Source organism: Ciconia boyciana, chromosome 6 (genome assembly GCF_034638445.1).
Source record: "Ciconia boyciana chromosome 6, ASM3463844v1, whole genome shotgun sequence".
Taxonomy (NCBI): domain Eukaryota; kingdom Metazoa; phylum Chordata; class Aves; order Ciconiiformes; family Ciconiidae; genus Ciconia; species Ciconia boyciana.
In genome coordinates, this window is record NC_132939.1 from 66436958 (window position 1) to 66462758 (window position 25801).

The window sequence follows — 25801 nt, forward strand, 5'->3', positions numbered from 1 at the left end:
TCTGACAAGAACCTGGAGGTCTCAGAGGGCTGACTGCCCCACAACTGGGCATGGGCCTTGAGGGAGGCTCCCTTTGAGCTCTGACCCTGTTGCACGTCTCACCTGGTGGGCATGAAGCAGCTGGTCAGTACAGGGTGAATGAGTCCTGCCTGGTGCACAGGGCCACGGAGGAGGAGAGAGTCTGTGGCACTGATCTGCTGACATGTAAGGAGCAAGTCATGTTGGGGAGGTGGTCATCAAGAAGAAATTAGGTTGTGTATAGTTGGAAAGCCTTTACATGTTGTGGTGGGTTGACCCTGGCTGGACGCCAGGTGCCCACCAAAGCTGCTCTATCACTCCCGTCCTCAGCTGGACGGGGGAGAGAAAATACAACAACAGACTTGTGAGTCAAGATAAGGACAGGGAGAGATCACTCACCAATTACCATCACGGGCAAAACAGACTTGACTCGGGAAAATTAGTTTAATTTATTACCAATCAAAATCAGAGTAAGGTAATGAGAAAATAAAAACTAAATCTTAAAACACCTTCCCTCACCCCTCCCTTCTTCCCAGGCTTAACTTCACTCTCGATTTCTCTACCTCCTCCCTCCAGCAGCGCAGGGGGATGGGGAGTGGGGGTCACGGTCAGTTCATCACATGTTGTGTCTGCTGTTTCTTCCTCCTCACTCTCTTCCCCTGCTCCAGCATGGGGTCCCTCCCATGGGAGACAGTCCTCCACAAACTTCTCCAACATGGGTCCTTCCCAGGGGCTACAGTTCTTCATGAACTGCTCCAGCATAGGTCCCTTCCACGGGGTGCAGTCCTTCAGGAACAGACTGGTCCAGCGTGGGTCCCCCACAGGGTCACAAGTCCTGGCAGCAAACCTGCTCCAGCGTGGGCTCCTCTCTCCATGCGTCCACAGGTCCTGCCAGGAGCCTGCTCCAGCGTGGGCTCTCCACGGGGTCACAGCCTCCTTTGGGCATCCACCTGCTCCGGCGTGGGGTCCTCCATGGGCTGCAGGTGGATATCTGCTCCACCGTGGACCTCCATGGGCTGCAGGGGGACAGCCTGCCTCACCATGGTCTTCACCATGGGCTGCAGGGGAATCTCTGCTCTGATGCCTGTAGCACCTCCTCCTCCTCCTCCTTCTTCCCTGACCTTGGTGTCTGCAGGGCTGTTTCTCTCACATGTTCTCACTCCTCTCTCCAGCTGCAGTTGCGCAGGTTTTTTTTCCCCCTTCTGAAATATGTAATCCCAGAGGTGCTACTGCCGTCGCTGATGAGCTCGGCCGTGGCCAGCAGTGGGGTCCGTCTTGGAGCCATCTGGCATTGGCTCTATTGGACATGGGGGAAGCTTCTAGCAGCTTCTCACAGAAGCCACCCCTGTAGCCCCCCAGCTGCCAAAACCTTGCCACACAAACCCAATACACATGTGAATTCATTTCTTCAGTGTATCTAATAGCCTTTAAAACCACAGTGCAATCACGCCACCACAAAAATAAGCTTAAAAAGTGTCCTCTGTTCCTTTCTTGGGGCTTGTCAATGCCTTCTTTATACATCTGTCTCTGCAGAGTTTGTCTTCGTAGAGGACCTGATATAACTCCTGTCAAGTCAACAGAAAACTTTCTGGCCCATTTCATGGGCTTTGGAAGCTGAGCAGTAGAGAGTGGCCATCAGCATTTAGATAATAAACATTTGCTGCTGCTTTGAAAGCGGATTAAGTTCTGAAGCTTTATCCAGATAATTTTGTGAAGGTTCTCGCACGTCAGATCATTTCTTCATTATTTGAACAGATGATGGCAGCAGAACCAGGAGTTCATTCAGAGACATTCATATTCCAAAACATCTTCTTAGAGCCACATCATATCACTGTCCTAATCAGAGAGTGGTCTCTAACCAGTTCCAATCAGGGTAATGCTCTTTCAGTGTCAGTAAATTGTTACAGATTATCTTAATCTGCTCGAAGAAACACCAGATCCATTCATTTCTGAGCGGAAGGGTTGGGATGGAGAATGCCACAGCACCAGGTATGGGTGCTTTGGGGACAGCAGCAAACCCCACGGAGACTGAAGTCACACAGACATTAATCTATCCTTCTCAGCTGAGCAGGAACAGTGCTCTGTGCCGTATGGGAAATAAATGGAAAATGCAGGTAACAGATGATCTGAGGATAAATTAACCCTTTGACTTGCAGCACCATGCAGAGCTGTCTGGGAGGTAATGATGATTTTACAAAGTTCAGTGGGTGGCAGCAAACGTCAACAAGATTTTGGGATATTAGTTTGTCTGCAAAGTCTCACCCGTAACTGTTAACAGGCGCTGCAGAGGAAAGAGAGGTTTTGCTTCTCTGCAGCCCCTGGAATAACTGCTCAACAGCAATTAAACTTAATATATGAGAACCTAGGTTGTAGGTACAAGGCCAGAGGGATGTGGAGGTAGGGCTGGTGCTTGGTTCGGAGTTTACTCTCTCAAGCCAGGGCATCTCTCCAGGGTGTAGATAAAATCTGAGGGGGACCAGGAGCTGCAGGGTCTGGGTGATAGCCAGGCTCTGTACCAGTTTGCTGTGCAGTGCTGAGTCCCACCAGTACAGTTTTACACTGTCAGCCCCATGGAACCAGGTCTGCTTGTCTGGGAGTTGAATGTGGCCTCATGCAGAAACAAAAAAAGCCAGGTCCTACCACAGCACGTGTGCTGAAGTTGCCAATCTAGCCAGTAACCAGAATTGCTCCTCTCCTTCAAAGCATTTCCCTTCAGAGACTTTTCAGTGTTAAAGTGTTTGAGATCAGCCATTTCCCCCTATGAAAGCTAAAAAGGGAGCTGCCTTTTCCACCTTTCATCTACCACATATATTTGTGGCTCCTTCGTTTGGATAGATCAGCATCAGATTGTCACGTTCTGCCTCCTAGGAGAGTTTTTCTCGGTCAAACTCTTTCTCCTCAGCTAGTGCAGACTCAGTGAAACCATTTTGGTTTGATTGCCATCAGGTGTCTGAGTCATTATTACTGAGAAATACGCACTGGCTTTGAATGCTCATTGCCTCATGGCCCAACTTTCAATAAGAAGCTTTGCTATTAACTAAATGGGCAGTATCATCTTGATAATTTTTGTTATGACAGTAAAATAGGACTGTGGGTGAGATTGGCAGAAGAACTCAGCGCTGGTCTGAACCTCTTTGTGATGAAATGCAAATTCCTCTTCTCAGCTGGAACAGAATCATATCTGTGCTGTAGATATTGGCAGATTTTGCCCCTACTTTCTCCACTGGCTTTGGGTCTTCCTGCCTCCATTTGGCTGTAAATACATCCCATCGATGCTTTCAGTTTGGATTCACAGTCAATAGATGAAGATAACACTGCTTGTTTATATTAAAGAACTGTTGTGAATGCAATTAATAAAGCTGTAAAGCTGAAAAGTAGTGGAAGAGCTAAATATCATTACATAATGAGACCTCATTCACAGCAAATGATGTGAAAAATGATTTCTTGCAAAGAATAATAAATTGCCATGGCTTTTTAGCCTAATTGTGGATGCTTGATTCTAATTTGTTATTTGTCATTTCCATGTTAATGAAGAGTTTTAGATATAATTACCGCATTTATGGCAAACAACACATTATCATTTTCCAATGCTTGCGAAGCACCGGCTTCTTTAGAAATAGAAGAACTGAATAATTGTCATCGTTGTGCAGCTCCAGGATAGGCTCTACAAATAACAGTGTCCAGCTCCCTCTGCAGAACAGGTCTTGTGCAAGATGCTTCTCAAAGGCAGCTGATCTCATTAACCTTCTTCTGCATTTGGGGAGCTGAGACTTGGAGACATGAAGTAACTTCCCCAGGGCACTCAGCAGGGCTCCTGGTACCCAGATCCCTTCTGGACAGCATCTTCTCTTCATCACTGTCACAACGCAAAAGATGGCCAGAGCTGCGATTTTGGTTGGCACTAAGTTTCCCGGTTTGTCCTAGTTATCATAGTCAGGGAGATGATCCCCAAGTCCCATTCACTGGCATATTGCAGAGATTTTGCTTGATCAAGGCTGGGTTTGACTCCTGTTGGTGGTGATGGGAGAGTTTCACAGGTTTCTAAGAGTATCTCATCTAAGGCCTGGAAAGTTCTGGTCTGATGGGAAGCCCATAACTGCTGTTTTGCAACGAAGCAGTGTAATATTTGTGAGTTCCCCTGCCCACTGTGATTGTGGATTTCCATTGCATTGATAGACGTAGAAGTTCCTGATCCTCCGTTTTAGCTACATCCCTTCTTGTCCTCCCCCATCCAACCACAGGGGCAGCCCAACCTGGGCTTCTCTCCATGGGGTGGCAAAAGGCAATTTTGAGAAGCTTTGATGCATAGCAGTAGGAGGGAGGGGTCCTAGCACCTTGACTTGAGATGCTGGTGAACTGTCGAGGTTTAACCCCAGCCGGCAACTCAGCCCCACACAGCCGCTCGCTCACTCCCCCCCGGTGGGATGGGGGAGAGTATCAGAAGAGTAAAAGTGAGAAAACTCACAGGTTGAGATAAAGACAGTTTAATAGGTAAAGCAAAAGCCGCGCATGCAAGCAAAGCAAAACAAGGAATTCATTCACTCCTTCCCGTGGGCAGGCAGGTGTTCAGCCATCTCCAGGAAAGCAGGGCTCTATCACGCCTAACGGTGACTTGGGAAGACAAACGCCATCACTCCGAATGTCCCCCCCTTCCTTCTTCTTCCCCATCTTTATATACGAGCATGACGCCGTATGATATGGAATATCCCTTTGGTCAGCTGGGGTCAGCTGTCCCAGCCGTGTCCCCTCCAAGCTTCTTGTGCACCTGGCAGAGCATGGGAAGCTGAGAATTCCTTGATTTAGTATAAGCTCTACTTAGGAACAACTAAAACATCCCTGTGTTATCAACACTGTTTTCAGCACAAATCCAAAACATAGCCCCATACTAGCTACTATAAAGAAAATTAACTCTATCCCAGACAAAACCAGCACATGAACACGTCGCTTCTCTGTGATGGGCAGGTGTATCATACCGTCCTCCTCCACCGGCAAGCTCCATCTCAGAGCTACTTTGAGGTTTGGCCAATGCTATGAAAAGAGCCTTGCTGCTCTGACAAGGAGAAGCCTTTGGCTTTCCAGTCTCAAGTGTCCATGGTCCCTTTCTCCCTGGAGCAACATGGTTATTTAATTTAACTACCTCTTCTCCGTAGCCCTTCTTCCTGTCCTGGTGCTTGCACACTAGGATGTGCTTATGGAGTGCAATACTGCTCCCTTTCAGCCTTTGCTATAGCTGAATGAGCCAAGCGTCTTTTGCTTTTCCTTTTAAGATAGTTTCTGCTTTTGCATCCTAGCACTGAGACAGTCTGAGCATGTCTGTTGTGAACGTTGCCTTTATGTGGCTTGTCATTACCTGTCAGGGAAGGTGGATGCAACTCAGGGAAAGATGTTGGGAAACCAGCAACAGGGAGGTGCTTTACAAATATCTTAAGGGTCTGGTAAGTAGTGCGGGCCAGAGGCATGTGCTAAGCTTTGGGGACAGACAGATGTTCCAGTGCCAAGTACAAGACTATGATCCTCTGTGTTAGGATATGTCATGAATTAGAGATTCACCTCCCTCCAACCCCTCAAAATGGGGCAAACTGTTTCTTTTTCACTGCTCTCCATACTCTGAGTTCCTCCCTTTCGTAGACCGGGCTCAGGGCCCAGGAGATGGGATGTAGTGTGTTTGAAGTGGAATAAATCAGTGGGCACCGCTTTCAATTATCCCAACCCAAGCTTGTTCACTGCACAAGGCAGCCTGTGAAATATGGCAGGACTGACAAGGTGTGAGCACTGCCAGAGCGTTAACGTTAATCTGCAGACAGACATCAGCACAGTGCCTGCCATAAGCAGCAATCCCTGCCTGTGCTGCCTGTGTCAGCTCCAGCTGCCCTGATTTGGGGAGGCTGAGCGCAGAGGAGGGAGCTGGAGGGGAGCACTGAAGTGCACTTCTGCCGGCATGCCATTGCTGAAATCCTCGAGCAGCTTCTGCAGCTAATGCTTAGAGCCACTTCAGCTTTTTCAGTCAAACATGAGATGTCCTGGGCTGCTAGTTTCAAGCCAGCAAAATTGAAAGCATTGCCACTCATCTCACTGTGGTGAGAAAAACCCTGCCCCATGCTAGTAATGCCATTACTGAGGGTCACGAACACAAAATGGGATAGAAGACCTTGCTCCTGCCCACAACCCAGCCTTGTCTGGTTGGTGGCTCTGAGTTAGTCACATCTCCATGGCATCCATGGGTTTCCCTGTCTGTCTTGCAGACCTAGATACCCAAGGTAGGATTGAGCAAGGCGACATGGGTATAGGGTGGGTGAGTGGGAAGCGATGCATGCAGCAGTTGGCACTGGCCAAATCTTAGGCAGAGTTGTTGTTTGTTAACACACACAAGCTCCTGGAGAAAGAGAGCTGAGAACAGACTTCTGTACTATGAAAGCATTCCCTAAGAGCTCGCCTTGAGCTTCAGTGTGACTTTGTGACAGCAATAGAGAAGAAAGTGCTCTCTGTTCTGTTCCTACAGAGATGTTCTCCTGTCACCCCGTTGTGAGTCTCCAGCTTCTTGTAATGAAATCATCAGGAGGGAATGGCCCACAGAGGTGAAGCACTGAAGCAGGAGGGACGTGGTTAACTTGAGCCTGGCTCAGCTGTTTCCTTCAGTATGAGATGGGAGTGAATCACTGCCATTCAAATGATGCAGTGATTTCTGCTCAGCTTATATTGGTGTAAGTGAGCTTATATTGGTATAAGTGCACATTTGCAGTGCCAGAACAATTGCAATTTGTCTCAGAAATGAGCTTAGAAAGACTGTATTTAGGGCTTATCTCCTTTTTCAGCTTTTCTGGGACCAGATCTTTCCTTACATCCACCTAGTGTTGGATGGAAACATCCCTAAGCGCCTCGGTGGACTTGACTGCCGAGGAGACCTGTCCTATGGCCAGCCCAGCCTGGAAGAGAACAGGAAGACGTCTTCTCCCTTTTTACTCTTTGGTGGTGTGGTAGCACCTAGGAGCCAGCTGAGCGTGGGACCTCACCATACAGGTGCTTGGGGACAATCAGAGCAGCCTCTTCTCTCCCCTCACCATGTCCCTGTTAGCCCCCCATGCTGTCACTGACAGCCTTTTCTCCCCATTGCAGGTTCTTCTTCCTTACTGCATCATCCTCCCGGTACAGTTGTGAGTTTGCATTCACCAGCAAACCACAGCATGGTCAAGAGCCTTGATGGAGAAGTGCTGCCCACTTTTCTTTGTGCTCACTCCACTGCTGGCCACAGCTTGTACGGGCCTGAGAAACAGGAGAGAAGCGCAGATTCCTAAACCTCTAGCAATGCAGCATGTCAGTATTATGTTTTCAAGCACTCTATCAAAAGGCAACAATGAAAATGTAGTGCAGAAGAAGCAAAGCTAGGTACTGCCATGTCTGAAACACCACCCCATGGCATGCCATTGCTTCACGGTTCCCGGACTTTTTGGCTGGTAGGATCAGCCAGACAGCTTGCAGGCTTACTACTGAGGAGTGGGAGGTGTACCTGCTGCTCGTTCAGAGCTTGTAGATCTCAGAGGAAAGTGGGTGATGGACCAAATCAGGATTTGCTATCACTTCACTACAAATCCCTTATATTTAACTCCAGCCTTACGATGTGGATGACAAATGTCCATCATAACTGACTGGGTGTCTTGAGCTAAGATTTGGATGAGGGTGCTGGGAAGCAAAACTGCTTTAGTTGTGGTGGATGACTTATACTGGATGCATGTTGGGGCTCACTGAATATGTGCATGCCCAGAGGGACTGTCCATCCAGTGGCTGTCTGAGGTCTGGTGGGGTAGACTAGCCAGCTGGCTGGACGTGCATCTCCCCAGGCACACCGTGGTGTGCCCAGGGTGGCTCCTCAAGAGTGTGGTGTCTGCAACTCTCCTCCGGCCCAAAGACAGCATCTAAAGGGGAGGTGGTGATATGACGTGAATGATTCAAGCATTTTTGGCCTGAGTGAGGCTGCTAAAGTTGGCTCTAATGAAAGCTCAGCCAGCCATCGGCATCCTCCCACGATACTGTTCTGTGCCTTGGCCTGTTAGACCAGCGATGTGATTTCTGTTATAATGTGGTGGCACTTTATAAATGTATCTCGCTGCTGCCAAGCATTGACTCTCCAAGCAAGTCAGGCCTCTGCTGTCCCACGAGCTGCCTTTTCCCTTGCACAATTTCCAAGGTCTGGAGTTCTAAATCAGAAGACAGAGGTTTCTGACCAGGGGAGGCTGCACAGCATCTGATCTGACACCACACCACTGGCATGGGATGACCCCACATTCACGTGAAGGCCATGTTGTGACAAAAGACCAAAGAGCATAGCATCCCGTCCCCAGTCAGAAAAGAGCTACAAGATGTCACAATGTCAAAAAAAAAAGGGACTTGTAGTGCTGACCTTCATCCCGTCCCAGGCACTCTGCTCTTCTGGCGTTCAGGCTGCTGCAGTGTTGGGCATAGCATACAAGGAGGCACAAAGCCTGGGAGGTGACCGCTTGACCCTGAAATTGCCTCAAAATGTTCCTTAGCCTGAACCCCTTCCCCTGGGAAATCATTTTAAGACAGCTGCCAGACTCCGTGTGGGGCTTGCCAGCAGCGGGGAGCAGAGCACATTCCCACCGGAGGGGCTGATTTCTGCTGTGAATGGATCCATCACCCTGGTTCGTGTGGCTGGCTGATTGCCCATGGTCACTCTGGTTCCTGTAGGCACCAAGCAGCCTGCTACGACGAGAATTACGTTTCTGATTTATATTTCATTTTAGCCAGTGCTGTAGTAACACTTTCTGACGCATCAGATCCTGTCGCTTGGCTTCTGGTTTAGCCTGGTCTTACATGACTTCATGGGAGGTACACAAAGAGCTTCACTCCCCCACTTCATATGCTATAAATTTAGGGTGGCAGTGTTCATTCAAAATGCATTACAGCAAGTAGAAGGCATCATTCATGCTGCCTTGGCCTGATGCTGCGTGTCATTACCTCCCTGTCTGCCTCACTTCCAGGCATGAAGTATTTTTGTGCCATCGCTTTCCTGGAGCTCGGAGTCTAATCAGCAGTCTCCTGGTACCCGGCTCTCCTGCGACCTTCTCAGTGACCTGCCCTCCAAAGAGTGCCGTAATTTCTGGAGTTTTTCTGGTTTTTAGCGGATAAAATGTGCCAGTGACAGAGGCCATTTGTAGACAGCTGGAATAAATCACTGGGAGGTGTAAGCACACTGGAAAATCACTGTGCTACTAGTAAGATCTTACCATTTCCATGTTCTCTCCCCACTGGTTTGCTTTGCCCTTTGCTCATTCCCTTTTCCCTCTTTGTGATTTCCCTAGGGCCCATTCCTATAGGTCTACTGTGAACATTACAGGTTGTTGGGAGAGATTTTGGGAAAACCCATTCACTTTCTTCACCTGCCTAATGAAACTATTTCATTTTTCTTCACTTCTTCCCCAGCTGGATAAGAATGCTTTGCTCCACAGATTTTCAGCCTTCCCAGTTGTGAATTTTACCTTAAGTGGAGACAGGTATTGACCATTTGGGGCTTAATACATAGTGTGTCTGAGTCTTTGGTCAGGTTCTTGTTGACCTTAGTGGACAGTAGGTAAGGCCTCATGTGAATTAAATGAAACAGCATCTTTTCATGGACCCTTCATTAGCACCGAGTATGAAGTCCAGGCAGGCACAGTTTTATGAGTTAGCAGTTGGGTATTACCTCCTCCCTGGAGCCAGGCTTCTCCTGGCAGCATGCACAGTTTTCCTTATGTTATTGAAGGTATCAATGGACACTACAGGCGTATAATGTGGCAGCATACCTGGGCAGGGCACATCCTCTGCTCCAAATGGTGCAACTCTGCTGAAGTTAGTGGAGTTTCACCACATAGGGAAAGGCTGCGTTTGGTCTGTTGTCCCATGTTTCATGTTCCTTCCTGGAGCAGGAGTAAGATCAGCTTCAATTTCTGTCACAAATACATGCTCAGAGCAGCTTTCTGAGCAGGAGAGTTCTTCCCTCTTTGGTCCTATATTTATCTGACAATTTGCTTCTCCCTGCAAATGTTCGTTAAAAACTTCTCTGCATGTCCTGTCTTCAAGAACAGGTAATACAGTTTGAGTGGATGCTAATGAGGGTAGGGAAAGGAGAATAAATTTGTTTCTCCTTAGCACCCTAGATACTTTGATACTTAAAATAATGGCTTCCTAAAGAGCATTTGTTTCTGAATAAGACTGTTTTACTGTGATTTAATATATGTACTGTATTAGCTTCTAGAACATCACATCCAGATGGAGATGTTACAGTAGGGGCTCTTAAAATATGTAGGAAGAGGCTCTGACACAAGCAACTCACAAGATAAAAGAAAAGACAGACTAAATATTAGGTATTATACCCTTAATATTCCCATGGTAAAGATGGGAAATGGAATAACAGAGATTAATTTACTTGCCTGTGGTTGTACAAGAAGTCAATCACAAGGCTATTGAACCAGCGTCAGGAACCTTAAGTCCCCATTTGGTGTTTCATCACAAAGAGCACCGAATCACAGTGAGAATTGATGTTCAGTTCTTGATGCAGGAGGAATGTGGGATCAGACTTTTTCTGCTAGCAAATATGAGCAAGTGCATTCTCCTTTTGTGACTAACACTGGACAGTGCTCAGTCTGCTCGTGTTCCTAAGTATTTGCATGAAAATGAGTCTCTGAGATAATCAGATTTTATTTCTAGCATCTAATCGATGCTCAGGGCTTTGTGGTTTAATTACTAGAATAATTGTTTGCTGAAAACACAGTTCAATATCTATTTTTTCCTTTAAAGGTCAACTCCATCATTTTCATTTCCAACCATTTAGTACTTTATTGATCTTTATGTCATTTCATGAGTGCTGCATCCTGCCAGCTGAAATAAAGGCCAAAACTTGAAATAAGAAAAAAACATTCTTTTTCTTAAATACAAAAAATTGAAAATACCCTATTTCAGCCTTGCTCGCTGTAGGCAAATCCTTCATACAGTGTCCCCAGGAAAAATGATTCTGAAAATTACATTTGCTCTTTATGGAAAGAAAAAAGCAAACCAAGAATCTTTTCAGAGCCTGATTAATATCAGACACAAACTGAAGTACAGGAAGAGATTTTGCAGTTTAGCTGCTGATCCTTTAAAGCAGATAAGGATGTGGGCTCTGTCAGGAGGACATGAAGGTCTATGTGGCTTGTATTTAGAGAGAGCTGAATGAGTGGATTGAGTAGCTGCATGGAGAAGTGCCCTCTCCTCTCTGTAGAGGGGAAAATCACATGGCTTCAGCTGGAGATTTGGAAGGTATTTAGTCAAACAGCAGTGACCGTTGTTTTGCTGCCGTCCTGCAGCAGAAATTAGATGCTGTTAGAGCAGAGGGATGCGTGAGGCGCTTTCCATCTGCAGCCTCTCCGGCTTTTTCACTCCCCCCATCACAGCGACTTGGCATTTAGTTTTAATTTGCAAAAATGTATCTGTCTTTCCCAGATTGTGGGAAAGGGTGCTGGGTTATGGAGCAGAAAATAGGCTTGTTGAAAACTGGGCATTAAAAGGTAGCATGGGACCAATTTCCATTACATGTTCTTTTTCTACAAATATATGGGGTCAAATCCTACAGTTGTAGCTGAGGCAAAACCACTGGCGATTTCAGGGGGACTTGGTGCCAGAAAGAGCTAAAATATTGGCTTAATCTAAGTGCAAAGATCCCTGAACCATTTCTGCAGCTTGGCTCTCGGCATCGGTGGCATCAGATGGCACAGCTTCCCAACCGCCGCAGAGCAGCTCCGCACCGTTATTTATCACGCTTTTGTTTTCTCTAATCCCCAGGATGACTCGGGCAGATTGCAAACACAACACAGAGCCCGTTGACGGTAGGAAGAATTTACGTTCTAGGGCCACGTCCTCAGCTGCTGTAAATCAGGAAATGGCCAACTAAGGATCTCGGCGGACCTTAAAGCTTTTTAAAAAATCTGTCATTAAGGTTGAGATGCGCTTACTATGAAAGGGTAATGCTTCCCCCATAAGGCATTGCCCTGTAAATCTGCACATGCATGTGGCTTGCCTGGCAATAACAGCCATGCCTGGCAATAACAGCCATTAAATTTGTTGGATTTATATTCTGTTGTATTCTAGTTCTTGATAACTTTCCCAACCTTTAACTGTTTGGACTAAAATTTTTCCATGGTGCTTGCCCCAGACTTTTTAAGAAAATTTTAGCTAAAGGAGTTCACCTGCTCCAGTGTATGAAGAGAGGGAAAAAATAAACCATCAATAGTTTTTTTACTGGAGACCTCTGAGTAAAAAATACTGGGCAATTAGAAGTGGTATCCTGCTGAACAGGCAAAATGGGGTATTTCTTTACTCATGAGTCTTGACTTTGCAGCTTTAATAACCTTTTTAAGATAGCTCTTGTGTGTTGTTTATTTACATACCACTATCCAAATATTGCTACATAAAAGCAGCAATTGAAGAGCCATGTGTCCTATGAAAGAAAGCCTTCATGGGCTTTTTCAGTGCTTTTTTCAGGGTACTAATACATCTCTTCCAGAGTTTGTGCTAATCCCTGCACTCTGAATTATTGTAAAATTTTGCCGTACAGATGTTTTACTCTGCCACCCAGCTGAAGTCCCTCTGCAGCTCCCCTTCCCCCAGCCCAAATCACACTGGGCTGGGATGGACTTGTGCAAGCGCCCCTCATTGCTCGCTGCAAGGTGAGTGGCATTAACCCGGACTCCTGTAACCCAGAGAATGGATTAAAAATCTCCAAAGAGCAACAAGATGAACCCAAAACTGCCGTGAAAGCGCTACCCTGCTTTGTGCATGCCGCTTCCCTTGGAGAGGAGCTGAAGAAGAAATGCAGTGTGAAGACCTTCTGGCAGGCTTGGAAGCCCTTGAGACCCAAATCAGGTTTGCTGTCTGTCGTGTCTCAGCCAAGGGAACCCAGGGGTTGGAGTTTTGAATGGAAATTTTCACCATTGCCAATGAGACGACACTGTATTTGCTTTTAGCCTCAGGGTATTAGATCTTGCAGTCACGGCACATGTATGGTGTAGAGCGGCCATTGCATTTTAGGTCTTTTTAGGAGTTTTTAAGGTATTTCTCTTTCTCTCCTTGGTTCAGTAAGACTAATGGTATGGAGGCTGGACTACAGAGGGAGGGACAGAAGATAATATCACAGTCAGAGCAGTAATCAGGCAGCTTCTGTGGCAGTAAATCACAATACGTGTCAACAGCAGTATTGTGCGTGCTCCATTCCAGGTCCTCTGGCTTCACCGCCTTTGTGCTTCCTCCTCCACCCCCACCCATCTTGTCTCTATGCTTTGCACTTCTCCCGAATGAAACCTCCTGTTTGAAAACATCCAGGCAATTTGGTGCAGGAGCCTCCCCTCAGAGTTTTTCATAGGTATCCAGCAGAAGAGAAGGGCTTCTTCGGAGGAAAAATCAGACCTGAAGTGGGGTAGATGACATTGTGCAGGTAGCGGTCTCTCTCTCGGTGACTCTGGGAGTTGAAGGCAGATAGACTTTTAATTTGGGCATTTCGGATAAGTGCCTGAAGTTTGATGGGATATACCTTAAGTCTTGCAAACAGTTTTCCCCTTTCAGGTGATGACATGCATTTTGCAGAGGAGGAGGGCTAGCTACAAGTGGCAGAGCCAGTTGGCACCTAAGGCATCCCAATTCAATTTTTAGGAATGCTTTATATTCCCAATATGGACACTGTGACTATGTCATGAATGAAAGCTGGTGAATATGAACATTTTCAGCACACAAGAAAACCCATTAGCTAAAGCAGGGTGGATTCTCACTGCTGGTAAGTCTGTGTGTTGCTCTAGGAGCTCTGCCAGGGCAGAGCAGTGGAGAACCTGGTCCAGCATGTGCTGCAGTGGAGGCATCGCCATTTCCATAAGCAAGGTTTGCATTTCCTCTCCCAGAGATCACACAGCTTTTGGACACGGTGTGATCCAGTAAATGTTTAATCATACAACAAATTGTGACAGCCAATTCACAGCAACGTCCTGCTGATGCCTTTTACTGTTAGGATACCAAGAGGTGTTCTACCTTGGCTTTGTTTTAACATCTTGCACCTGTCTGGGATCACTTAGGGAGAAAGAAATAGTTTGTCTATGTCAACAAGTGTTTTCAAGGCACTGTGGAAGAACTGAGTTTACAGAGAAATGCAAAGGCAGAAGCTCAGCAAGTGGCTACTCCATGTGGGCAGATCAAAGTGGAAAACAGCTTAAAAAGCACAGGGGAAAAGGAAAAGGAGAAACCTGACCTAATACGATGGGGAAAGCAGTGTCAAAATTATTGATAAGGTCAGGGAAGAAGTTAAGAAGCCCATTTTGGCTTCTGCTTTCTGGGCAAGCATGGTGAGTTGTCCTCCCCATCTCCCTTTCTGAAGAGGTTTGGGTAGGTTGTGGCAGGCGGCACTGTGCAGCCAGGCTTGGCTTGTAGCTGGGTGGGCAGGGAAGAGGTTGTAGTCTGTACAGTTGATAAACCAGACAGTTGCATGGTAACTATTAAAGTTTACTTTGTTAATTCAAAGTTCACCCAACCAAAATTTTTTTCTGAAAATTAAATAGTAATTGTCAGTTTCATGTTTGTTTGCTTATCTGGCCGTTCAAGTCTTCTTGAGTTGGGCATGGGGGAAATGCATTCATCAGAATTTCCATCGAGTAGAAATGGTTTTTCTTCTGGAATTAAAAATATGCTGCCTTCCAGCCAAATGCCATTTTCTGTATTATTTATTTGTGCTAGTAAGTAAATTGGCAATTGTGTTTTTTAAGGAAAAGGAGCCGATGCAGCCTTGTGCCTTTAACTTGTCAGAGCTGAGCAGATGAAGCAGAGAGCATTTCTGCAAAATTGTTCTTGCTAGCCTCATTTAAAAGAAAGTCTTACCTGCAAGAGAAAGGGATGAAATCTGTAACGTAATAGGGCGGATTGCTTGTGTAGATAGAGTGATTTAAAGTAATCGATCTTTTCTTTATTTTTTACACTTTAACCAGCTCTTCTTTGCTGGAACAAAGAATACAGCTTAGAAATTGTGCATGTAAGTGAGGGAAGAGGAGAACTAACTGTAGCAAATCTCTTGCTCTAATGTATGTAACGAAGATTGAACAGGTGCTTTAGAGGACAGCAACGTCCCATTTTCTCACTGCAGAGGCTTACACAGGTAGCTGCTCTGGCAGTGGGGTCTCTAGCAAAGTCTAACCATCAAGGACGAACTTTACTCCTCCTGACTACCCCAGTTGTTAGCCCCAACCAGAAGCAACGCCAAACCCCAGCCATGTCATGACGGGGAATGGGAAGAGCAGGGTAGAGGCCAGGCATGGAAGAGGTGAATGAATTTGTCCTAGGGAAAAAGGCGATGGCAAAGCTGTGCTGAGCTGCATCGGCTGCAAGGTGCAGTTATGTTTCACTGTACCGTGACCTACACAAAGCCTCCTCACTACGTATTTACAATTTCCACACTCTTGCAAATATACCAAGCCGGCCTTTTCCTGCCTTATGACAATTGTAGCCGTGGGTGGGACAAAGACCTTGTCCTGGCCAGAGGAATGCAGAGCAAACCCAACATCCACAGCAGGCATTGCCAGTGCTCAAAAATTGCTGCTTTCTTGCTCCTTGGCTCCATCCATCTTTGCCTCCTGCATCTTGTCTGACTCACAGATCACTTGTGGTGGGAACTGTCATCTGCTGCAGTGGGGGCCTTGTCCTTAAACAGCTTCTCTGGTTCCTGAGATAGGTATGTCTCTGCTTTCAGACAGACATGAAAGCAATTAACAGTAGCTGTTAGATCAAAATCTTTTCATGCCCCGAGCGTATTGGGGTGACTGATATTTTCTGATTTCTCAGAATGAAGCTTGGTGCAGCTCTCTCAGCCTGTTGCATTTAAGGAATTACAGATGTAATGGTAGGGTCAGGTTACCTGAGCTCCAGCTTAGCTATAAAACCATCCTTCAGCCCTTTTCTCTGCCCTTTGAGGAGTGTATAGGAGCTTGGGTGAAACCTTTTCACCACTGGTCTGGTGGTTGTGGTGGAGAATTATTAAAAGAGAAGGTGCTGGAGGTACCTTCATCAGTATCAAGATGAAGTTCTGGAATGAAGATGTAAATGCTGGATTTGAAAATACAGTGAGATGCACAGGGCAGAGGGATAATGTGCCAGTTTTGCCATGGAAAACCAGAATTGCTTTAGATTATGATTAAAAAAGGGAATATGATTAAAGCAAGCTCATATGATTAAATTAAAGTGACAAGATAAAGCAGCAGGGTGTCCAAGAGGGGAAGGGGGAGATGGAACTGATGGCAGGAGGGCATGAATTATTGATTGAAATCTCCACCAGAAGGTAAAGTCTTTGCATTTTCTTATCTGGGAAGGGAGAGAATGAATGAGAAGTGAACAGAATTATTAAGGAGCTTTATCATTGCACTGGAGTGGATAATTAGGCAATTAGGATTACTAAAAGTTGGCAAAGCATGAAGCCCAGAGGACTTGTGCTCCTGATTTCAGAGGTGTGTGGTGAGGCAAGTGGGGAGAAGCCTTTGGCAAGAGATTTGACGGTGCATTATGGTGAGGCTTAAAGGCAGAGCCTGGCTCTGGCACCCAGTACTCTGCAGCTTCCAGAACAAAAGGGGGTTCGAGAGACCTGACTAATAAAAAAGAACTTATTTGCAAATGGACAGTCTTCGGAACAGCAACAAGAAGTGAGACCATGAGTGAAGGCCACTGGTAAGGGTTCAGGGAAGGAGAGCACAGGGAGTTGGTCTTGATGATCCTTATGGGTCCCTTCCAACTCGAGATATTCTATATTCTATGATTCTGATAACGGTACATGTGGACCCACTTTTTTCCGGGGTGGGCACAGTAGCCACGGGAGTTACTGTGTAGTAAATGTTTTGTGTGCTTTTTCCAGATCTTTGTCCTCAGTTAACATCCCCTCTCCTTTCAGGTGAGTTGTTTGTAGTGAGACTTTGCAGGGCTGTAACCTGAGGGTCCTGCGAGATCCCTGAGCAGAGCACCAAGAGATCAGACTCTTCCCTAGGAGGAAAGTGTCAGACTGTGGTTTAGACTTGCAGTGAATATGGTCTGTCATGCTACCTTCATTTCATTTTCTTTGGTCAGAAGTGACAAATACTGGATTCTGCCCTGATGTAAATCATGCAAACTTTTCATTGTCAGAGGATCCTTCCAGCTGAACTTGAAGGCAGCTTCCAAACCTCTTCCACTTTGATTCTCCATTGTAAATTATATCTGATCACCTTCTTTGTAAAGAGGAGCTCCGCAAAAAACAAACAAGCAGCTTGGGTAAGCTGGCTGAATCTATTCTTGTAGGGGATGCAAAGCTGTAGGACACAGCGGAAAGGAGAGGGATGGGAACACAAGAGCCGTCTCCCACGAGGGCTTGTTTGGATTTATAGCATTGAAGAGTTCAGGTGAAAGGAGATGTTGGGCCATCCAGTGCCATATACTGCAGACCCTCAAATGTCACCTATTGCCCCTCTCCTGAGCATTCGGCCTACATCTGGCAAAACCCAAACTTCAGAAAGTTTTTGTTCGTGGGGCTTTTTGACTGTCCCTTTGGACCAGGTTCCTCCATGGAAGGGCCAGGCAGGCACTGCAGGCTGCTGCTTACCTCTGCAAATTAGCCTAACTTCTTTAGTTGACACCGTGGCTTCTTAATAGGTGGCTGCACATTTTCAAGGGGAAAGCTGGGTAAAAATGACTAAAAATAGCACGGTGCACCTGTAACTGTCTGAATTCATCCTGGGCTGCTCTGACGCCAATGCCAGATAACTGTGCTCCTCCTCCGTGCTCCTGACCTGCTTAATCTTAAGCTATATGTTATTTAAAATCAATTTGCAGAGATGCAGACATTATATAAATCACTGAGGAAATGTCAGATTATGTATGTAATTTTCAGAAGTGCTCCATGCTCATCTAACTCAGCTCCCCATGAAACCAAGGGATCAAAATTAAGCCGAAGCAGGGAGTTTGGACTGGCCACCATCCTTAAAATGCCACAGAAGAGGAGCCAGCACTGCAGACACTTGTTAATAATTTCACTCCCAGAGACTGTTGCTATTTGTTCAGGACATTCAGTGATCAGGGAAGGAAAAAAAAAGCGGATGATGAAAAATACATGGACTAGAGTATTTGTTACTAATTATTTGCTTGGCCTCATTGGCAAGTGACCTAGTGTTCTCGGAGAGCGTTGCATTTTTATAAGAAGGTGCCATCCGCAATGCTCCTCTTCCAAGACCAAGTTCAGAATATTAATTATGGATAATGATGTGTAATGATGCCAAATTTGGGACCATTATTTTCCTCTAGCACAGGTCAGAGGCTTTCACCCAGCCAGCCAGCTTGTGGCTGCGTTAGAGTGTCTCCCGGAGAGGAGCCCAGTCTGGGAGAAATCGTGTCGTTTTTCCTGTGGCTTGGGCTGATTCATGAAGGTGTTTGACATGTGCTCTACATGGCTGAAAACAAGGTCGGGTTTAATAATAAGCAATTGTATAAATAGCAAATAAAGATTTGTACTGTAGTGTTTGGGGTCCCAACGGATGTGCTGCTGTCATTTTGTGGAGCAGAGGGGAACAAAGCCAGAATTTGCGTTCGCTGGAAGCAGGTAGTAGAATATTATTAGATCAGCCCCTGCCTATGACTTGCCAGAAATACTCTGGAGTTAATTGCTGCTTTAGAGGCACCATTGTTGTTCAGCTGCAAGAAAGTGGGTCGACTATTGACAGTATCACTGATCCCGTGTAATTATTGTGAAAGACATGCAAAAATAGTCTTAGTGATTAGCTTGGAGTTGGGGCCAACTGAGTATCACATCGGCTTTAACGGGCTGTGTGCACGTACTGTGTGTACACGTGTAGCTGTCTGCACATGCACGGAGGACATCAGTCCAAAGCCTCAAAATGTGCACTGTGGTTTTGAAGCTGTGGCTGTTACTGTGTGACTGTGAGTCACCATCACCACTCCTCCTGGCAGCCTGGAATAAAACATGATAGCATCATTAAATATAAGAGTCATGAGAAGGCTCTTTGGCAAGAATTTTGGGATTAATTCCTTTGGTGTGCAGTATTTGTGGTTTTAAGCAGAAGTTTCTGGGTGTTTGGTCTCTCCCATGCCTGTCAGCAAGGCAATGGTGTAGGGGCTTTCCTTGAAAGTCTGTGTTTACACCCAGTGTTTTAAGTGTTACACCTAGAAACCCAGCTGAGAAACCTAGCCCAGGGGAACCATGCATTTCCTTCCTCTCTGGTATTCACCTGGAGTGAAATACCAGAAATTGAAGGCATGCAGGCTTGGACTGGCAGAGGATGATGGTGATGGCACCTTCATCAATTGAGTTACTATGGTTTAGTCCATGCAGGTCAGGACTAATGGTGGGAAGAGTTGATAAAAGTAGACGACTTGTCCTCTTCTAGTGCTGCGGGTGTCTGATTATGTCTCCTGGATAACTAATTTTTTTTCTTAGCTACCTGTCAGAGATAGGTGAGTTTGCATGTATGCTCCTGTGCCTGTTTCACACTTTTTTCACCTCTAGGTAATTTGAGATCCTTCTGTTTAGAAAGTGTTATATTACTAATAGTTTAAAAGGGAGTATTCAAATCACCTCGAACTTGTTAAAATGGTGCAGTTTAATTCAGTGATGCTGACATCTGGGCTGAGTCTTATTACTTCCTAGCTGCTGTGCTTCTCCGTATTGCATCTGAGACATAAAAAGGCCATTTACTGATGGCCCTACTGCTGCAGCCTCCCCACTCCCAGTAAGGCTCTCACTTCAGTAGGATGGTTACCCTGAGTGGTGTATGTGCATGTGCCAACAGGCAGACTCTAATACTGCTAATGCAAGCTTTGAAGGGAGCTTCTATAAGAAAGCAGGCTTGGAAATAGGGTCTCATTCCATAATCGGTGTGTTACATTTGGGATCTAATGCATCCTGGGAGAAATATCGCTCAGAAGGACATTGGTGCATCCAAGAGTCCCCTTGTGCTTGTAGCATTGTCCTCCTGGAGCAATGGGGATCCTTGACCAGGGCTTAAAACACAGTTGCAGAACCCTGAAAAAAACCCAGTATTTAACTGCTTTCTTGCCTCTTACCTATGAGTAGGAATTCATTAAAACATCAGCGGATCTCTCAAAGGCTGAGTGTTTTGCCTTCGGTGCAGCGCAGACGAATCCTGTGGAGTTAATGAGTCGTGCACCCGCTGCTAAGCGCTTGCAGTTCTTTGAGATTAGCTGAATATTTCATCCCAAAGTACATGCCATTAAAGACTTTTAATTCTTGGGTATCATATTTCATGGGACTTATATGAACTGTTAGGAAATGAAAGTCTCTGTGATGGCAGTATAAATTTACTTGGTTTAGTAATTTAGCACCTCCAGTGCTATCCCAGTCCTCAGATATTATCTGGTGACTTCCCAGAGCAGGCAGTGGCTGCTTCCAGACAAGCAGGGGAATACAAGACAGGGAATAATACTTTTTTAGGCATCATTACAGGCTATGCCAAATAGAGGGAAGAATATCTATGTGGAGGAGGCCAGTGGAAGGGGGTAGCCACGCTGTAAGGTTTTCATCCCACTGTGTGTATGAGAAGTGCTGGTTAAAAACCCACAACTTGAAATACTGTTTTTCATCTCCCTTTTTTAATCACTCTGAACATGTGAATTGCACAGGCAAAAGTGAGCTTCTTGCCTGCCAGCTCGCTTGAAGAGTTTCTCATGTTGATTTGCTGCATTTGCTCTTTTTCATGAATGAGAAGAGAGGAAATCTAATGAAAAGTGTTATCAGCTTGTCAACTTAATTAGTGTCTATTTTAATACTATCATTATCATTCATTACTAATTAATATAACATAAGTAACATGATTACAGCTTTTTTGTCTTATTTTTCAGTGAGAAGCTGGATGGAGAAGCTGAAAGATAAGGTAGGAGGCTCAGTGTTTCAATTACTTTAAAAGGAAAAACATTTTTACTGCAGGAATAAATAAACTCTTGTCAGTGCCGTTCACTATCTCTACAAAGACAATTGAGAAAGGGCTTAACATTTTCTCTGGGAGGCAAATGAACCAGATGCTGCTGTTGTATATAGTGGTGTAACGCCACAGTACATCCCTGATGAGTAGTAACTAAGAGCAGAAGGAGGGACAGGGGTATTTGATAGACTTCTCTGCACTAGAAAATCACCTTCTCTTCAGACTACCCGAGTTACTTTTTTATATTACCCTCTAACTTACCTCCACCCCTTTTCTCCAAGTCCTGAGCTTGGTTCTAGATCCAAGTCAAGAGGATCTGGTGATCCTCTCTGGTGAGAGGCTGTGTACCACGCCACCGCCTCTGGACGAGACCTTTCCTCCCTCCACATGCAAGAAGAGCTGCAAATTCCTAGAAGGAAAAAGAACAAACACAGGAAGACTGAAAAGATAACAGGCCCTGATCTTTCTCCCTGGTGTTACAGGGTGGTGGTACATGAAATCAAGAGTTGTGCCAGCCACAGGCAGTGATGGCTTTTTATGCTCTGCTGCCATAGGGCAAATACTAACATTTTGAAATGGTTCTGAAACCTTCCAAATGTTGTGTTGATGACAGCAAAGCCATGAAGCTAGAAATGAGGTGACAGTAGTGTTTTAAGACAAGAACATTTTCTGACTCAACAGGGCTTGGAAATTCTTGAACAGGATCAGAGTTAGTATAGAAAAAAAACACCACAAGGAATAATGACTCGATAGGAAACTCCAGCCCCTGAAAATACATCTCTAAGCTTGAGCAGATTGTCACCAAATGAGCCCAGTCTTCCCATGTGATCCTCACCAAGTTTCAGCAGCATCTTACCATCAAGTCTGAACAGAGAGATGAGGTCTGGGTATCTGTTTTCCAGGACTAGGGAGTGGAAGTGTTAAGGTGGATTCCTGCCCAGCCCTTGCTGAGTTACTTTTCTACCTACAATAGGAAGGAGGCATGTCTAGTGTGATCTATGCTCATAGCAGAGCACCTTGGCCGGGGATTCAGCCAGAACGAATGCTGAAAGGACAGAGAATGGTTTTCCTGATGAAGGTAAAAAGCAGACATCAAGACTGGTTGAGTGCCTGGAGTGAATGTAGCATGCAGGGGTCACCTGCTCATGCCAGGCCTACCCCAGCCGGCACAACACAAGCTCGGGGGCATCAAGTGTCTTCACACTGAAGCCATAGCTTTCACTTCGTTCCTCTTGGCACCTTGTTGGCTACCTCTGTCCTTCCCTGTTGCAGAGGTGGGGGTGCACGGTCCAGTCTCCAACAGAGTTGCTCTGTAGGGTCTGAACCTCTTGCAGGCAGATGTTGGACTGCATGGCAGTGCCCAGCACAAGCATTGGTATAACTGGGGATCTGCTAGAGTCCACTTAAAAGAGAGCCTCAGCTCTGAGCCATCTCCCTCCTTTGGGGAACGGCAGATGTGTGGAGGCAGATCTTTCACCTTGCTCACATTTTCCCTTAGAAAAGCCCAATAAAAACCACTCCCCCACCCCAAACTAAATGCCGGTGAAGCAAATCACTCCCAAATAAACCTGCTCATCCCGTTTCCTCCTCTTCCTTGTTGAGTTTATCAGCCCAGTCATAATATGTGCCCCTCTCATTTGTTGTTGGCAGAGCCCTGTCCTGTCTATTTTACAACCCCGCCATCCAAAAGAGTGTCCTGGCACATGACGGCCCTATCCTTGAGAGATGTGTCCTCCTGTGTCCATCAGGGCTGCCCTGCTGGGAGAGGGAAGGGTGTGGGGAGTGTGGGACCAGGAGCACAGGTCAGTGACAGATTTGTGTCCGGTCTCCTGCAAACACTGTGCAAATGTTGCATTTGGTATGCCAAATAATGGATATGAGGTTCCTCTCAAGTCCTCTGTTGCTGTTATGTCAAAAGTCCAGTGGAGCCAGGAAGGTCATGGTCATGGATTGGGTGTATTAAAAGCATCCCTAGGATCTGTAAAAGAAGCTGCATCTTCCCCATGGGGAAGGGGTAAAAAAGTGGCTTTGGTGCTGCTGTGAAATGGGGTAGCCTATCGGGCAAGTGCAGAAGTCCTCATGAATTGGGCTGTGTGACGCAGAAGGGCTGGGAGAACAGGTCCTGGCTCTGCTTCACATTGCAGGCTTTTGGGGTAGAAATCACTGGTCCAGCTGTTGGGGGAAGCCTGTAAAAGGGCATGGGCTGGCCAGGTGTGATAAAGGCTCACAGACAGGCTAGATAGTTCACCATATTAAAACCAGTGATTTCTGATATGGAAACTCAGCTGGCAGCAGCTAAAAAGCCATTTCCAGTCTCCCCTCACCGCCCACACCAGCAGCAAAGTTCCAGAAATAGAAAAACCCATGCTGTACTAATTAGGTCACACAATTAAGGCACCTTAATTGCCTCCCAGAGATAGTCTTTGGCTGTGTTATCACTAACCTCCTTTTTCGGGAACTGGGGTGCAGGCACACAGCCCCACTCCAAGCACATGTGCTGAGCTGGGCTGGGTTTTCTGGGAGGGCATTCAGGGAACCTGCACGATGCAGCTGAAGATCCCTCAAGCCTTGGGATCCAGGCATGAAGTTGTTACTATTTAAAGCACCGAGCAGGATCTGGAGGGGTTTGGGAGAGCAAAACAGCCCTTGTGAGCATTGTATCTGCCCTAGATGAAAGCAGTTACTTTCATTCTCCAGGTAATCATACGAAGCCAGGGCAGTGCACACTGAATAGCTTTTTTTTTTCACCCCACTCAGTGGATTATGGAAGAAAAGCAATTACGGTGTAAGCATGTGTTGTAAGTTGTGTTGCAGTTTGGGAATGCAGATGAAGTTGAGTGGTTGTAAACAATGGACTGAGGCTTGCTAAGAGATGTCTGATAGTCCTCTGAATTGTGCATGTGTCCCTTGGCAGGTGTAAAAACTATTTTGGGGGGTGTAGATGGGAAAGGGTAAAGCTGTAGTGCTACAGCAGAGGACTCTGTTGCTGCAGTGTGAACAAAGGCAGCACTTATGAGGGAGGGAGCCAGGCTGTACCTGCCTCCCGTACTCCACTGAGCCCCCCAGCCTGAATTCAGTGAGGATGCTGAAGCAATTTGGCACTTTAAAGCTTGGGTTAATTCTCATTTTGAACAGTAAAATATAAAATAACAAGCACTTGGGAATATTTTCCAAAGGATTTTAGATGTTTACATGTGTAATTTTAAATTAGTCATGCTATCTCTTTTTTTTTTTAAAGGGCAACGCAAACATATGGATCATAGCAATTGAATTAGAGCTGATTTACATTTGCTGTGCTTCCCTTAAGGCCAGCTGAAGGTGTGCGTGCCCTCTCTCTACGTCATTGTCCTGCTCATGCACATGACCCTTTCCCATGCAAAGCAAAAGCATTTGGTTCAAAGATTTCAAGTACAAAGCCGAGCAGGCTCAGGCTGAGCTGGGCAGGGAGAGGGCAAACTGGTTCTTCTGAACACAGTCTGGCTTTGCACTTCAGCTCCTTCAGAGACCCAGCTGTGCGTGTTGAGGGCAGCTTCTGCTGTCCCTGTGCTGAGATATGTCACTAGTGTCCTGGGGCACTTGCTTTCCCATGCCAATGTGTCTCTGGGAAGCATGGGAGCTGTGTAATACTCTTTACTGGAGGTATATTTAGCAGTTTGGCCATGGTAAGACACACTCCAGCAATCAGAGCTGGCCAGGAGGATGCTGGGTCCCTTTCCCATCCACCTCCCACGACAGAGGTCTGCGTCCCTGCTTCGCAGCGCAGCCTTTCTACAAAAGCAGCTCCTCGCCTGTTCTGCCCGCTCCCTTGCCGGTGCCTGCTGTCTCGCCTGGCGGCTCTTACACACTGGCCTCTCTGCCTGCACCGTGCTCTCCTCTGCCTGCTCCTGCCGCCCTGAGGGCTGCGGGATGGTGTGGAGAGCTGTGGGCAGCACGGTGCCGAGGCACTCATCACCGCACTGCACCACTCAGCACCGCGCTGCTAGCCGAGATTCATGCCGAAAAGTGTAATGGCAGCTCTTGACCCTCCGGATTGAGCTCTGTTGAGCATGGCCAGACATATACCCGTGCCTTGATTTATGCTGGCGGTACCTGGGGAGCTCGGAGCAGCACTCAGCCTACTTTACACAGTGTGTAGTGAAGCTGTTCGGGTGGTCACAGGTCTTTGTTGTGGCTTGAGATTGCCTGCCCTTGGCAGTCAAGGTTTTCTTTCACATATGCACCCAGATTAACAGACACTTCACCCCAGCACTTGCAACTCTGCACCAAAATTGTTTCCTCTCCTAAAGGCAGGCAAACACTGCAGTGTCTCAGCTATCACAAGGAAGTATCTGTTAGCAAAAGCTGACGGTGAGTGAGCTGTGGTGGTTACCAGCTGGTTGGGGGCTTGCTTAGCAATCCTGGAAGCAGGGCTCATCCTGTGCAGGCAGGTGACAGGGACTCAAATACAATAAACTTTGATGAAAGCACCATAGGGATATATAGCAGTCCTAGACTGGTGGAAGATGACTCTGAAAGGATGGTCTTGTGAGTGTTGCTCTGCTTCTCTCTTTTCTGCATAGGCAGGATACATGTCGGGGATGTTGGTTCCTGTAGGAGTCGGAATAGCCGGAGCCCTCTTTATCCTAGGAGCACTCTACAGCATTAAGATTATGAATCGCCGAAGGAGAAATGGCTCAAAGAGACATAAAAGAAAGGTATGGCAACTGCAAAGGAAAAACCCCGATCTGTTCCCACCCACTCTCCTGTTAACCATTTTGGCTGTAAAGCAAGCGCAGCCTGGCTATGGTTGTGGTTTGTCTGGGTTGAAGTGCCCA

General features: G+C 46.4%; 1 protein-coding gene across 1 annotated transcript in view; it reads left to right on the forward strand.

Annotated features, from left to right (window-relative positions):
* ARMH4 (armadillo like helical domain containing 4) overlaps nt 1-25801 on the forward strand; it is a 70086-nt gene that overhangs the window by 42779 nt on the left and 1506 nt on the right. The window contains exons 6-7 of the mRNA XM_072865498.1: nt 20908-20939; nt 25547-25681. Of these exons, the coding sequence (XP_072721599.1) occupies nt 20908-20939; nt 25547-25681 (167 nt within the window). The remainder of the gene's footprint in view (nt 1-20907; nt 20940-25546; nt 25682-25801) is intronic.